The sequence below is a fragment of the Bos javanicus genome, chromosome 1 (genome assembly GCF_032452875.1).
Source record: "Bos javanicus breed banteng chromosome 1, ARS-OSU_banteng_1.0, whole genome shotgun sequence".
NCBI classification, from domain to species: domain Eukaryota; kingdom Metazoa; phylum Chordata; class Mammalia; order Artiodactyla; family Bovidae; genus Bos; species Bos javanicus.
The window spans coordinates 84374584-84390707 of NC_083868.1; the positions used below are offsets into that span (position 1 = coordinate 84374584).

Genomic DNA, 16124 nt, shown 5'->3' on the forward strand with positions numbered 1-16124 from the left:
TGTACCTCAGATTATCACCTCCCCATCTCCCCCACAGCCCAGCTCCTGGCAATCACCATTCTATCATTGTTTTTTTTAGATTTCACATATAAGTATGTGTTTCTCTCTGTCTGACTTATTTTACTCAGCATAATGTTGTCAAGATTCATCCATGTTATCACAAAAAGCAAGATTTCTTTCTTTTTTATGGGTGAATAATATTCCTTCATGTGTGGAAGGAACATCACATTTTCACTGTCCATACACACATTAATGGATATTTAGGTTGTTGCCATTCTTGGCTATGGTGAATAATGTTGCAGTGAACACAAGTGTGGATCTCTCTGAGACAGTGACTTCATTTCCTTTGTATAAATACTCAGGAGTGGAACTGCTGTATTACATGGTAGTTCTATTTAAAATTTTTTCCATACCATTTTCCATAGCAGCTATTCCCTCAATTTTTAAATGATAAGCAAGAAGACTATTAAATGAGCGACAAGTTATGAAAACTAAACATACTGATGATTTTCAGTCTCCTAATACTTAAATTTTTTCTGTAAGTTAAAATGATGTCTTCATAATATGCCTAGTAACTAGTGTTGCACTGTATAGTAAGTGGAAAGCAATGAACATTTTACAATATAAACTTAAAAAAATGTATACTTCCTTTATCAATTCTCCAATACCTGAAATCAGCATCTAAAATGACTATTTTTCCTCTCTGTTGGCTGAACTTACTTGGCAACCCCTGCTATCTACAGACATTCAGTGTAAGCACCGCCTGAGCACATGGTCTCAGAAGCAGCAGTAGCCAAGAGTAGGACAGATCAGATCAGTTTTCCTTGGGAACATTCCCAAGGCACACTAAGTTAGGTTTTTCTCTGGACAGGGTTCATAAACCAGCATACACAATCCATGGTGTAACATTTATGCAATACGGAAAAGCACCTCATAGTTCTGGCACACAGTAAGGTAGCATCTGCTTACTTCTGTAGCCTCATGTTTCAATATTTCCCACATCCACTCCCATCTATTCCATTCCCTGGCCATAGTTAGCTACAATTGATAGAATCAATTGCCTGAATGAGCCTCTCAGCTCTGGGAATTTGCATACATGGGCCACTTTGCTTCTTGGTGTTATTTTCTGACAAGTTTACATCTCAAAACAGGAGACAACACAGTCATGAGTTCCAATGTACAGAGCTGTTTCAAGGATAAACTTGGGCTAAGTTTCCCTCTTTGGTCCACAGACAGTTCTCTGTTCTTGCCTTTGTTACAATTCAGTTGTGATGGTTGTGACAATATATTTACTTCTTTTTTTCTGACACATTGTAAGTATTCTGGGAATAAACAACACACCTTATATGACTGTCCCAAATGCCTACATAGGAGACAATCAATGTGTTTTTGAAGGATTAGATACATACACTAAAGCTTTCAAAGGTATGGAATTCTTTTGCTATATCTAAGATTTTTAGAACAGATACTTCCTGAAAGTCTGTAAAATCAAAATCCTATTGACTTATATGGTTAACTCAGAAAACATATTTCAGGAATTCCCCGGTGGTCCAGTGGTTAGGACTCTGTGCTCTCACTGCAGAGATCTGGGTTCAATCTCTGGTTGGGGAACTAATATCCCACAAGCTTTGAGACTCAGCAAAAGAAAAAAAGAAAAGGAAGAAAATATATTCCACTAAAATGGTATCTCTGAAACATACATTTCACGTACCAAGCCTAAAATTAATTTTAAGGTATAATATTCACTTTATAATACAAAATATAATACACTTTTGTACAAAAAGGGAAATGAACAATACCCATGATCTTAACAGACTCACCAGCACATATATAGAAGACTTAAAAATATTTGAAAATACAAATAACAATTATCTTCAGATGGCTGTATTATATTACTAATCATCATATCTTATTTTCAGTGCTTTTAAAATGAGTATTTATTACTTTTATAATCAGGAGTAATATTTAAGAAGCAAATGATTCTGAACAATTAGTTTGTATATTTTAGGGAGTTCTGAACATCATGCCCTTAAATGTTTAAGTAGCCACAATAGTGTTGGCATTGCTTCAAAACCAGTGTCATTAACCTAAATCAACCACCTTTTTGAGCTCAAGCAAAGACCTTTCTGAAAGTTGTACTGTCTCTTTAAAACGAATTGCCAGTCCAGGTTCGATGCACGATACTGTATGCTTGGGGCTGGTGCACTGGGATGACCCAGAGGGATGGTACGGGGAGGGAGGAGGGAGGGGGTTCAGGATGGGGAACACGTATATACCTATGGTGGATTCATGTTGATGTATGGCAAAACCAATACAATATTGTAAAGTAATTAACCTCCAATTAAAATAAATAAATTTATATTAAAAAAATAAAACATTCCTTAAATAAGCTTTTCTCTGATAAAATCCAAAATTTAGTATCACATCAATCCCTGCATAACAAACATAAATAAAGCACTGAATGTACAGTGACAACTGTGGCCATTATCTTTTCATATTTGTTTTTCTGCATTAATATCACAAGACTGCAAAGACAAATACCAGTAGGACATCTCAGATACCTACATACAAGTAACCCTCATGCTTACACTGAAGCACTCCTATTTAAGGTAAAAAGAAAAAAAACAAAACAAACTGGGGATCCCCTGGTGGCTTAGTGGTGAAGAATCTGCCTGCCAATGGAGGAGACACGGTGGGGGCGGGGGTGGGGGAGAGGTTGATCAATGATCTGGGAAGATTCCACAGGCTGCAGGGCAACTAAGCCTGTGCACCACAACTACTGAGCCTGTGCTCTGAAGTCCAGGAGCCACAACTACTGAAGCTCACATGCCCTTGAGCCCATGCTCTGAAGCAAAGAAGCCACTGCAATGAGAAGCCTACTCACTGCTAGAGAAAAGCCTGCACAGCAATAAAGACATGCAGCATGGCCATAAATAAATAAAATTTAAAGAAATTGTGTTAAATGAGGGCTCCTAAAAAAAGTTCTACCTAAAGCAGGAGATATAGAGAAAAACAGAACAAATTAAGAGCATATATACTCATGAAAGTATCTTTGAACAGTAAAATGCATGTGCATTCCCCAGTCTGGTCATGTGAACTGTATCACTGGTTGGTAAATGTTTTCTATACAGCACCAGAAGTAAATATTTCAATTTTAAGCTTTGCAGGCCATGAGACTAAATTGAAGATATCATATAGGTTCTTACATTACCAAAGAAGAAACAAATTTTGATAAAAATTTTAAGTAAAAAAATCTAATAATAATCATTAAATATAATTTTAAAAATAATAGAACAGAAATCTTTTTCTTGTTAGGGGAAGAACATTTTAATTGGGGTTCAAAGTTCATGTCCTCTATCAAAGTCAGCTGGCACATGTCCATCTGTTAATGCTGATCTGTAATGAGATTTTACATTACAAAAGAACCATCGGTAATGAGATTTTTAGTTCATATTTGATTATATCTGAAACAGGCAGTATATTAAACCATATCGTCACTGAATAATAAACATAATGTGTTGCCATCTAACTTGATAATAAAATAATCAACACTCTACTGTGCTTTAAGAGTATGATATTAAAAGTCCATTTTTCTTTTTATGTTGGACATGACAGTTAAATACTGACAATAAAAATATACCAAACTGCCATACAGCAGTGTGGCACAGAAAACAATGAGCTATAACTGTGTCACTGTGATTTGCAGTGTATCAAACAGCAATGAGAAATGATAAAAGTGCTCTGTCCCAATTACTCAATTGTGCTGTTGGAGCACAAAAGCCTTTGCTGATGTGTAAATGAACCAATGTGGCTCTGTTCCAATAAAATTTAAGTACATTAAATTTTTAATTTCATGTAATTTTCACACTATGAAATATTACTCTTCTTTGACTTCTTTTTCATCCATTAAAAAATGTGACTACCCATTTACCTTCAGTCATCATGTTCTGAGATTGCACCACCCCAATAAAGGAAAAGAATCCACCTGCCAATGCAGGAGACACAGGAGACCCAGGTTCCATCCTTGGATCAGGAAGATCCCCTGGAGGAGGAAATGGCAACCCACTCCAGTATTCTTGCTTGGGAAATCCCAAGGACAGAGGAGCCTGGCGGGCTACAGTCCAGGGGGCTGCAAAGAGTTGGACACAACTGAGCACACAGGCATGCAATAAAGAATTAACAATAAGGAAAAAAAATGTGAAAGTTATTTTGAGCACATGGGCTGTAAAAAAGGGCAGTGGGCCATATTTGGGTCCATCGGGCAATAGCTTCCTGACCCCTGAACTCCATGATGCAGGTAACTATATTCTTACCTTCTGGCAAGCTGCCCCAATTTTTCAGCACATTCACTGTCTGATTTCTGGTTTAAAAGTTCAAGGATGTTCATGGTTCTGTGAAAATGTCCACATGACAAACTCACACTAACAGCTGTTTCATGTTTATCTCCAGTAAGTACCCATACTTTGATACCAGCCATTCTCAATGCTTCAATAGTTTCTCGAACTTTATCTTGTAGTCTGAAAACAAAAGAAACACAGAGAATACTTTTTTGACCAAATTTTAAGTGTAAACCACATAGTACAAGTAGGGTAATTCTGAACTCCTTAACCTAGGAATGCTACAGTATAGTAAAACAACCGACTTTTTTTCCCACTAGGGAAAAAACAAGAATAACCCAGATCAGTGATCACCTGGCTAATACAAAATCTACAACTCTATGCTGACACATGTGTCACAACGGGCATTCCAGAGTTGTGGGGCATTTGAGGTGACAGATACGAATCGCCTGGGTCAATACTGCCTTGATGAGAACATGTATGCATTCTTACAATTGTTAAGTTTCCTTCCTCTTCATTTTGGTGACAGATACTACTACTGTAAACGTATTTGGTTTTTTGAAGCTCACAGGGTATTAATATGCTGGAGCACTATGTAAGCTTAAATATAAAACCTACAACTTTGTATTTTAAAACTGTACTTTGAAGTTGATTTTTATAAAACCAACTAACTATACAGTCTTCACAAACTTATTTCTTAAAAGTCTTAAATTTCAAATTAGGAGATTTTCTTTTTGATAAGAAAATCTCTTAAATCAGTAGTTCAAAAATCAGACTGCAGACAATAAAGGTCTACATAACCTCAGAGAATCTCAGAAATCTCACAAGGACCACTGAAAAGTAAATGAAACACTAGATCTTAAAAAAAATGCAAACACCTTAGATCTAGGTCGTAGGAAAAAACCTAACAATATACTTAATTTGTAGAATTCAATAATTCAAGAAAGTGAAACATACATGGAGAGAGAGGCTAGGGAACAAAGGCAATGAATAAACAGACGGCATGGAATTCACAGGCTAACAGAGTGGAAAGTCTTCAAATAAGTAACTGTAATATACTGTCACAAGGACAACAGCAGAAACTACCTACAAAACATGAAGGCTTCCCAAAGAAGAGAATTTTTAATAGTATTAGGACTCAGGAAAGATCTTCCTAGAGTGCGGGTAATATATGAACTATAATTTATGAATGGGTATTCATAGATGGATAAGAGAAAAATGATCCAGGCAGAAGGCACAGCTTTACAAAGTGTAAAAGGCAAAAACAGAACAGTTTTAGTTAAAACAGTCTTCACTGTTGTTCAGAAAACAAGACAGTTTGGTACTGCTGAAATGTAAAGCAGAAGGTGGCAATGGCAGGAGGCGAGGCTGGAGAATTAAGCAAGAGCTTAAAATCTTTGAATGGCACACGGAGTAGTTGTCTAAAAACTCAAAACTATACATGGCTGGATTCTATCAAGTATTTCAGATAGCTGACTAGGACAAAAATTATATGTATGGACTGGGAAAAATTAAAGCTTTAACTTTTTATTTTAAATACATTAAGTCACTATAAAATGTTAAAAGTGGAGTTTGTCATGTATTACAAATATTTGGTTAGAAAAATTCTTATGAGAAAAATGACATTGACTATTTATCTGATACTTACTTGTCTTCTACTGCTGTAGCTCCCAGTAATATCAGGTCTTTCTCTATGAACTGGAAGACACCTGCCAATTTCTCTTCCCGTTGCTGCAAGGCAGTCCTGGCTTCAAATAAACGTCTATTTATTTCCTCATACTCTTTAGATGTAAATTGTCTATAGGCCATACAAAGAGTTCTTAGCCCTTTCTAAAAGAGAAAAATTAAAGACAAAATTGAACGAAAATAACTAATGGGGAATCAAAAAGTTATTGAAATAAACTGAGGATACCATTACCAAAAATTAACTAACAAATTTAAAAATTATCATCATCTAGTGACAGGAAACTGTTACAAAACCACAGTCATCTGAATTGTGGGATACATATTATCATAGCTCTTTCAATTTCTGATGGGTTCTTAAAAAGTTGCTCATAATAATTAAGGTCACTGAATTGTAGAATATTACAGAGCCTAGACATGCTCATAAACATGATCTATCTGTAATTTTAGAACCGTTTTTTACCAGGAAAATAAAAAGTTCTACAAAGGTACCTTCAGGCCAATCAAAAGAGGCAGCACTAGGTTCTACTCTCTTGTTTTAACCACTAAAAATTTACTTTTATCTACTTAAAAAAATTTTTTTAAGCAAAGGGGACTATAATTTTCTGAGGCTTCATGGTATGACAAATTCACAATTCAAATAAAGAAGACTGTAAGGTGGTCATTATCAATCAACCAATACTTTTCTAGAGTCCCAGAATGAATGATTTTTAATTGTATCATTGTATCTTCACTGGTGATTTGGAATTATACAAAACTTAGGAATACATGTTTGATTATCTGATTGTACCAAGGATCAATTTTTCTTATGGTGTTAATATCTGAAAGTTGGTATCTAACTCTGAAAGCTTAGAAAAGTTCTTTTTCTTACATTTTCCTCACAAAAACCCAAAATAAAGATTCTAATAAAAGGACTCAGAAAGGAAAGGTTTTAAAATACTATATGACACTACTTCAGTTCGGTTCAGTCGTTCAGTCGTGTCCGACTTTTGCGACCCCATGAATCGCAGCACGCCAGGCCTCCCTGTCCATCACCAACTCCGGAATTCACTCAGACTCACATCCATTGAGTCAGTGATGCCATCCAGCCATCTCATCCTCTGTCGTCCCCTTCTCCTCCTGCCCCCAATCCCTCCCAGCATCAGAGTCTTTTCCAGTGAGTCAACTCTTCGCACGAGGTGGCCAAAGTAGTGACGTTTCAGCTTTAGCATCATTCCTTCCAAAGACATCCCAGGGCTGATCTCCTTTAGAATGGACTGGTTGGATCTCCTTGCAGTCCAAGGGACTCCCAAGAGTCTTCTCCAACACCACAGTTCAAAAGCATCAATTCTTCAGCGCTCAGCCTTCTTCACAGTCCAACTCTCACATCCGTACATGACTACTGGAAAAACCATAGCCTTGACTAGACGGACCTTTGTTGGCAAAGTAATGTCTCTGCTTTTGAATATGCTATCTAGGTTGGACATAACTTTCCTTCCAAGGAGTAAGCATCTTTGAATTTCATGGCTGCAGTAACCATCTGCAGTGATTTTGAAGCCCAAAAATATAAAGTCTGACACTGTTTCTCCATCTATTGCCCATGAAGTGATGGGACCACATGCCATGATCTTCGTTTTCTGAATGTTGAGCTTTAAGCCAACTTTTTCACTCTCCACTTTCACTTTCATCAAGAGGCTTTTGAGTTCCTCTTTATTTTCTGCCATAAGGGTGGTGTCATCTGCATATGTGAGGTTATTGATATTTCTCCCGGCAATCTTGATTGCAGCTTGTGCTTCTTCCAGTCCAGTGTTTCTCATGATGTACTCTGCATATAAGTTAAACAAGCAGGGTGACAATATACAGCCTTGACGTACTCCTTTTCCTACTTGGAACCAGTCTGTTGTTTCATGTCCAGTTCTAACTGTTGCTTCCTGACCTGCATACAGATTTCTCAAGAGGCAGGTCACTACTTAGTAGATTTCTAAATATTGGCTTTCCTTGATTTACATATGACCTATATTTATAAACACCTGTTTCTCTTAAATAAGTCAAGAGACTATCAGAGTTATAAACAAATGAAATTAATTCATTCCGCAACAAGTATTTGTTGAGTCCCAGCTTAGTGAAAGCATTGTTCTAGATACTAAAATGACAGAAAAGTAGAATATCTTTGTTCTTACAGATGTTACAGTGTGGTAGATGAACTAGACCATAAACAATTAGAAAATAAGTAATGGGAGAGAAGAAACTGTAAAGAGGCAGATGTATAGAGATAAGTATGGAGCAAACATTTACAGAAATGCAGAAATGAGAGATCATGAAGCTCTAAGACTGAGATAGAACTGCTTAATAAGTTTCCTCTTCACATGAACTGTAGCACTTTATTTTTGTAAGATTCTCCTACATTCTTTTATTAAGAGGGACATAAGTCACATACCATAATTCACTTTAAAGAGTACAATTAGCTGGTCCTTAGTGTACTCATGAAGTCATGCAATCATTATGACTATCTGATTTCAGAACATTTTCATCACCTTCAAAAGGAATTCCATACTCATTAGCAGACGCTTCCCTTTTCCCCCTTACTCCAGCTCCCGGCAACTACTAATCTGATTTCTGGCTCTATGAATTGGCATATTCTGGATTTTCATATAAACAGAATATGTGGCCTTTTGTGACTAGCTTCTTTCACTTAACAAAGGAACATCATTTCTTTTAATGGCCAATTAACACTCCATTATACAGATAGGACACTGTTTAATCCATTCATCAGTTGACAGACATTTGGGTTTTTCCATGTTTTTAGCTATTAGGAATAAAGCTGCTACAAACATTTGTGTCCAAGTTTTTGTTAGATGTATATTTTCAATTCTATGGATGTATACCTTGACTCATATAGTAACTCTATATTATTCTGTGTTGCATGAGTAACTGTAAAACTATTTCTAAAGTTGGCCATATCATTTATATTTCCATAGCATGTATGAGGGTTCCAGTTCTACACATTCTTGAATTTTTTTTTATAACCCCCTCCTTTTTTTTGGCTGTGCTGTGTGGGAATCTTAATTCCCTGACCAGGAATAAAAATCTGTGCCCCCTGCAGTGGAAGCAAGAGTCTTAATAACTGGACCACTAGGGAAATCCCTCCTTTTATAATGCAGCAATTTGAGGGGTCCTTAAAGCCATAAGTACTCTGGCTGTAATAGGTTCAAACAGAAGATATATGTTTGCAGGTTAAAAGGTCAGTATTTAACCAAAGAATGAGGAACCAACACATAATGTAACAGAACTACAGAATTACTGTAATTTTTGATAAAATACTAATGCAAATATCTTTCATATATATTTATAATGGTTTTTAAATCAGAGAAATTTCCACTTACCAAAGCAAATTCATCTACATGAATTTTGGTTTTTTCTATTTCTCCACCTATACATTCAGGGAGAATTGATGATTCAGCGCCTTTAACAAATAAAAGCTTCTCACCTAAAAAGAAAAATGAACATTTAAAAAATTGTATTAGATACAATATTCAGTTCAGTTCAGTTCAGTTCAGTCGCTCAGTCATGTCCGACTCTTGCGATCCCATAAATCGCAGCACGCCAGGCCTCCCTGTCCATTACCAACTCCTGGAGTTCACTCAGACTCACGTCGATCGATTCAGTGATGCCATCCAGCCATCTCATCCTCTGTCATCCCCTTCTCCTCCTGCCCCTAATCCCTCCCAGCATCAGAGTCTTTTCCAATGAGTCAACTCTTCACATGAGGTGGAGTTTCAGCTTCAGCATCATTCCTTCCAAGAACACCCAGGACTGATCTCCTTTAGAATGGACTGGTTGGATCTCCTTGCAGTCCAAGGGACTCCCAAGAGTCTTCTCCAACACCACAGTTCAAAAGCATCAATTCTTCAGCGCTCAGCCTTCTTCACAGTCCAACTCTCACATCCATACATGACCACTGGAAAAACCATAGCCTTGACGAGATGGACCTTTGTTGGCAAAGTAATGTCTCTGCTTTTGAATATGCTATCTAGGTTGGTCATAACTTTCCTTCCAAGGAGTAAGCATCTTTGAATTTCATGGCTGCAGTAACCATCTGCAGTGATTTTGGAGCCCAGAAAAATAAAGTCTGACATTGCTTCCACTGAAGTGATGGGACCACATGCCATGATCTTCGTTTTCTGAACGTTGAGCTTTAATCCAACTTTTTCACTCTCCACTTTCACTTTCATCAAGAGGCTTTTTAGATCCTCTTCACTTTCTGCCATAAGGGTGGTGTCATCTCCATATCTGAGGTTATTGATATTTCTCCTGGCAATCTTGATTCCAGCTTGTGCTTCTTCCAGTCCAGCGTTTCTCATGATGTACTCAGCATATAAGTTAAATAAACAGGGTGACAATATACAGCCTTGACGTACTCCTTTTCCTATTTGGAACCAGTTTGTTGTTCCATGTCCAGTTCTAACTGTTGCTTCCTAACCTGCATACAGGTTTCTCAAGAGGCAGGTCAGGTGGTCTGGTATTCCCACCTCTTTCAGAATTTTCCACAGTTTATTGTGATCCACACAGTCAAAGGCTTTGGCATAGTCAATAAAGCAGAAATAGATGTTTTTCTGGAACTCTCTTGCTTTTTCCACGATCCAGCGGATGTTGGCAATTTGATCTCTGGTTCCTCTGCCTTTTCTAAAACCAGCTTGAACATCAGGAAGTTCACGGTTCACGTATTGCTGAAGTCTGGCTTGGAGAATTTTGAGCATTACTTTACTAGTGTGTGAGATGAGTGCAACTGTGCGGTAGTTTGAGCATTCTTTGGCATTGCCTTTCTTTGGGATTGGAATGAAAACTGACCTTTTCCAGTCCTGTGGCCACTGACGAGTCTTCCAAATTTGCTGGCATATTGAGTGCAGCACTTTCACAGCATCATCTTTCAGGATTTGAAATAGCTCAACTGGAATTTCATCACCTCCACTAGCTTTGTTCGTAGTGATGCTTTCTAAGGCCCACTTGACTTCACATTCCAGGGTGTCTGGCTCTAGGTGAATGATCACACCATTGTGATTATCTGGGTCGTGAAGATCTTTTTGGACAGTTCTTCTGTGTATTCTTGCCACCTCTTCTTAATATCTTCTGCTTCTGTTAGGTCCATACCATTTCTGTCCTTTATCGAGCCCATCTTTGCATGAAATGTTCCCTTAGTATCTCTGATTTTCGTGAAGAGATCCCTAGTCTTTCCCATTCTGTTGTTTTCCTCTATTTCTTTGCACTGATCGCTGAAGAAGGCTTTCTTATCTCTTCTTGCTATTCTTTGGAACTCTGCATTCAGATGCTTATATCTTTCCTTTTGTCCTTTGCTTTTCGCTTCTCTTCTTTTCACAGCTATTTGTAAGGCCTCCTCAGACAGCCATTTTGCTTTTTTGCATTTCTTTTCCATGGGGATGGTCTTGATCCCTGTCTCCTGTACAATGTCATGAACCTCCGTCCATAGTTCATCAGGCACTCTATCTATCAGATCTAGGCCCTTAAATCTATTTCTCACTTCCACTGTATAATCATAAGGGATTTGATGGTCTAGTGGTTTTCACTACTTTCTTCAATTTCAGTCTGAATTTGGTAATAAGGAGTTCACGATCTGAGCCACAGTCAGCTCCTGGTCTTGTTTTTGTTGACTGTATAGAGCTTCTCCATCTGTGTCTTGAAAGAGTATAATCAATCTGATTTCAGTGTTGACCATCTGGTGATGTCCATGTGTAGAGTCTTCTCTTGTGCTGTTGGAAGAGGGTGTTTGCTATGACCAGTGCATTTTCTTAGCAAAACTCTATTAGTCTTTGCCCGGCTTCATTCCCTATTCTAAGGCCAAATTTGCCTGTTACTCCAGGTGTTTCTTGACTTCTTACTTTTGCATTCCAGTCCCCTATAATGAAAAGAACATCTTTTTTGGGTGTTAGTTCTAAAAGGTCTTGTAGGTCTTCATAGAACCGTTCAACTTCAGTTTCTTCAGCGTTACTGGTTGGGGCATAGACTTGGGTTACTGTGATATTGAATGGTTTGCCTTGGAAACGAACAGAGATCATTCTGTCGTTTTTGAGATTGCATCCAAGTACTGCATTTTGGACTCTTTTGTTGACCATGATGGCTACTCCATTTCTTCTGAGGGGATTCCTGTCCGCAGTAGTAGATATAATGGTCATCTGAGTTAAATTCACCCATTCCAGTCCATTTCAGTTCGTTGATTCCTAGAATGTCAACATTCACTCTTGCCATCTCCTGTTTGACCACTTCCAATTTGCCTTGATTCATGGACCTGACATTCCAGGTTCCTATGCAATATTGCTCTTTACAGCATTGGACCTTGCTTCTATCACCAGTCACATCCACAACTGGATATTGGTTTTTGCTTTGGCTCCATCGCTTTATTCTTTCCGGAGTTATTTCTCCAGTGATCTCCAGTAGCATACTGGGCACCTACTGACCTGGGGAGTTTCTCTTTCAGTATCCTATCATTTTGCCTTTTCATACTGTTCATGGGGTCCACTGGAGAAGGGAATGGCAAACCACTTCAAATACAATATTAAATAAGTACAAATTCATAAAAGTTTAGATTTGTTACCTGAAGGTGCTTGAACAATTACACTCATTCTTCTACGATCTGGATCAAATTCCAAAATATGAAGCAGCTTGTATCTAAGTGAAAAAAAATAAGAAAGACAAAATCTTTACTTTTTTGAATAATATTAAGTGACTATTAGTCTAATCAAGGCTATGGTTTTTCCAGTGGTCATGTATGGATGTGAGAGTTGGACTGTGAAGAAAGCTGAGCGCTGAAGAATTGATGCTTTTGAACTGTGGTGTTGGAGAAGACTCTTGAGAGGCCCTTGGACTGCAAGGAGATCCAACCAGTCCATTCAAAGGAGATCAGCCCTGGGATTTCTTTGGAAGGAGTGATGCTAAAGCTGAAACTCCAGTACTTTGGCCACCTCATGTGAAGAGTTGACTCATTGGAAAAACTCTGATGCTGGGAGGGATTGGGGGCAGGAGGAGAAGGGGACAACTGAGGATGAGATGGCTGGATGGCATCACTGACTCAATGGACGTGAGTGTGAGTGAACTCCGGGAGATGGTGACAGATAGGGAGGCCTGGCGGGCTGCCATTCACGGGGTCGCAAAGAGTCGGACATGACTGCGCGACTGAACTGAAGTGACTATTTGGAAAGAACCCCCATAAGAGATAAAATGGTTAATTCAGAACAAGAAATTAATCTCAACTATATTTTTTAAGATGATGGATCATGAGTCAATTAACAATACAAGATAGAAAAAGAAGGAACAGACTTTTATTAAGTATTGGATTGGAGAAAAAGTTCATTCAGGTTTTGCCAAAAGATCTCATGGGAAAACCTGAATGACCATTTTGGTCAGTCTAATACTTAACGGAATGCCACATACTTTACATACCTTCTATCATTTAACACCCATGAAAACCAAAGGATGTAGGTCTTATCTCACTCTCACTTTACAGATGAAGACTATTATACTCAGAAAGGCATATTCATTTGCCTAAGCCAAATAAGCATATGAGTGGCAGAGCAAGGATTGGAATGCATATCTGCCCAGCTTCATGTTTCCTCACTAAAAAGGGTGACTGATTCTAAACCCTTTTTTCTGACCAAACACATCTGAGAAATATAAGCCCTCACATTAGTAACAGAGGCTCATTATAGCAGTGATTCTAAACCCAGGACAGGACAGCTGCGGGGTGGGGTGGGGGGTGGGGGGTGGAGACGGGGAAGATCTCTCTAGGGAGCTGCAGAAGAATTTGGTGTCTGATGGTCAAGTGTGGAAGTTGATAAAATGAGCTAGACAGGGTCCCAGATAGAAGTGGTCAAAGACTGGGCACTATTTAGTTCAGAAAAGCATAGTTTGGACAAGCAGGGCTGGAGCTGAGATGTGATCAGAACTGATAAAAACCACAAAAGATATATGAATATGATAAGAATGGACTACTTTATCCAACAGTAGAAGTATTGGAAATGATACAACAGTTCCTTAATGTTTGAAAGATAAAAATCATTGGAAAGATAAAGAAATTTTTGTTTAGTGAGTAGAAACATAAAACTCATTACCTTTACATGTAAAAATAAACACATAAGTAAATTCAAGAACCGTTAAGCTAAAGTACAGATGAAAGATTCAGACCATTATATTATTATTGTGATGAGATACTATGTAATACTGACATCATTCTAGAGCAGGCCTTGGTAAACTTTTAAGGTGCCAGATAGCAAATACTTTAGGCTTTGAACATCATATATGATCTCTGTTGCATTTTTGTTTCTGAAAACATTTTAAAAATGTAATTTAGTCTACAGGCTATACAAAAACAAGCCGTAGGCCAGATCTAGCTTCTGGGTCACTTTACCGATTCCTGTTCTATAGTATTCAATACATAGAAAATTACATATAGAAAAAAATTACCGTTCCAGTTTTCCAAGAGTTTTAACTTCCATAATTTCTCCAGAATTACCAACAAATACGATGCCAAATCTAGGAAATAAAAGAAGAAAGAAATATAAGATATAAAGGATGAGAGGTGGACCATAAAGAAGGCAGGCACAGTGCCAAAGAATTGATGCTTTCAAACTGGTGCTAGAGAAGACTCTTCCACAGTCCCTTGGACAGCAAGGAGATCAAACCAGTCAGTCCTAAAGCAAATCAACCTTAAATACTCATTCGAAGGACTGATGCTGAAGCTGAAGCTCCAGTAATTTGGCTGCCTGATGCAAACAGCTACTCACTGGAAAAGGCCCTGATGCTGGGAAAGATTGAAGGCAGAAGAAGAGGGCAACAGAGTATGAGATGGTTGGATGGCATCACTGAGTCAGTGGACATAAACTTGGGCAAACTCTAGGAGATGGTGAGAGACAGAAGACCTGGCATGCTGCAGTCCATGGGGTTGCAAAGAGTTGGACATGACTGGGCAACTGAACAACATTTCATATTTTACGATATGACTTGAGTAAAAACATTTAAAATATAAGTTTAAGATGTATTAAAGTATTTCCTTTGAGAATATATAGCATTATTTTTAAGAACTTAAAGGATTAGAGTTGGTACAAAACAATACACACACAAGTATTTCTCACAACATATTTCATAGCAATCAGACAGTAGCTAGTGGTGCCTGGACCTACTACAACACTACTTCTGCTGTCAGAGTAAAACTTGCCATCAGAAGACTGAAGCAATGAAAGGACCAGTAGAAGTGCCATTATTTGATAACACTGCTAGCCTATAATAAATGTGTTAAAATTTATGTAACAAAATTACTTTGGCTTGTTGTTAACTTTGGGTATGGGTATTCCGCGATGGCTCAGCAGGTAAAGAATCTGCCTGCCAATGCAGGAGATGCAGGTTCGGTCCCTGGGTTGGGAAGATCCCTCGGAGGAGGAAATGGCAAACTACTCCAGTATTCTTTCCTGGGAAATCCCACAGACAGAGGAATCTGGCAGGCTACAGTCTGTAGGGTCACAAAGTCAGACAGGACTGAGCACACATGCAGAATGCAGTAGACTTTTAAAGAGATCTCTTCAAAATACGACTTAATGCAAGCTTGACAACAAAATTAATGACATTTCACATTCTTATGTAGAATATTTTTATGTGCTTTTTTGTCTGAGAATTTAAAAGTATTTTCTTGTATTTTCACACTTTTATTTAAAAGGTATTTTTCTGAAGATTTGAAAATTATACTTAAACTACCTTGCAGCAGCTTCCACGAGAGCCTTTTCATCTGGTGAAGATGCATAGTACTCCAACTGGGCAGGTGCAAAGCTGGACTGCCAGGGACCATCACCAATGCTATCAGTCTGAACACTGCTAATCTGCACAGTGTGACAGAGACTGACTGCTTTAAAGAAGAGATCATGTTCTTTAATCTGCAGAAACATAATTAATATTCACAATAAAAATACCAATACCAAATAACATGTAGGAAACCAGAAACAAAATTCTAAAAAATGCCATTAAATACAGTTTGTAATTTGATAAAGATGTAGAACAAGAGTGCTATAATCTTGAATTGCATAAGCAATAGCTAGCTGGCTGCTTCTGACTCCAAAGAGTTAAGAC

The 16124-nt window shown here is 37.9% G+C and overlaps 1 protein-coding gene across 5 annotated transcripts in view; it reads right to left on the bottom strand.

Moving 5' to 3' along the window:
* Nucleotides 1-16124, bottom strand: part of ATP11B (ATPase phospholipid transporting 11B (putative)) — a 123583-nt gene that overhangs the window by 52770 nt on the left and 54689 nt on the right. For all 5 annotated transcript variants that reach the window (XM_061414871.1, XM_061414907.1, XM_061414881.1 and 2 more), the window contains 6 exons: nt 15756-15931; nt 14472-14540; nt 12607-12680; nt 9383-9486; nt 5986-6167; nt 4314-4517 (listed from right to left, as the gene is read on the bottom strand). In XM_061414871.1, the coding sequence (XP_061270855.1) occupies nt 4314-4517; nt 5986-6167; nt 9383-9486; nt 12607-12680; nt 14472-14540; nt 15756-15931 (809 nt within the window). The remainder of the gene's footprint in view (nt 1-4313; nt 4518-5985; nt 6168-9382; nt 9487-12606; nt 12681-14471; nt 14541-15755; nt 15932-16124) is intronic.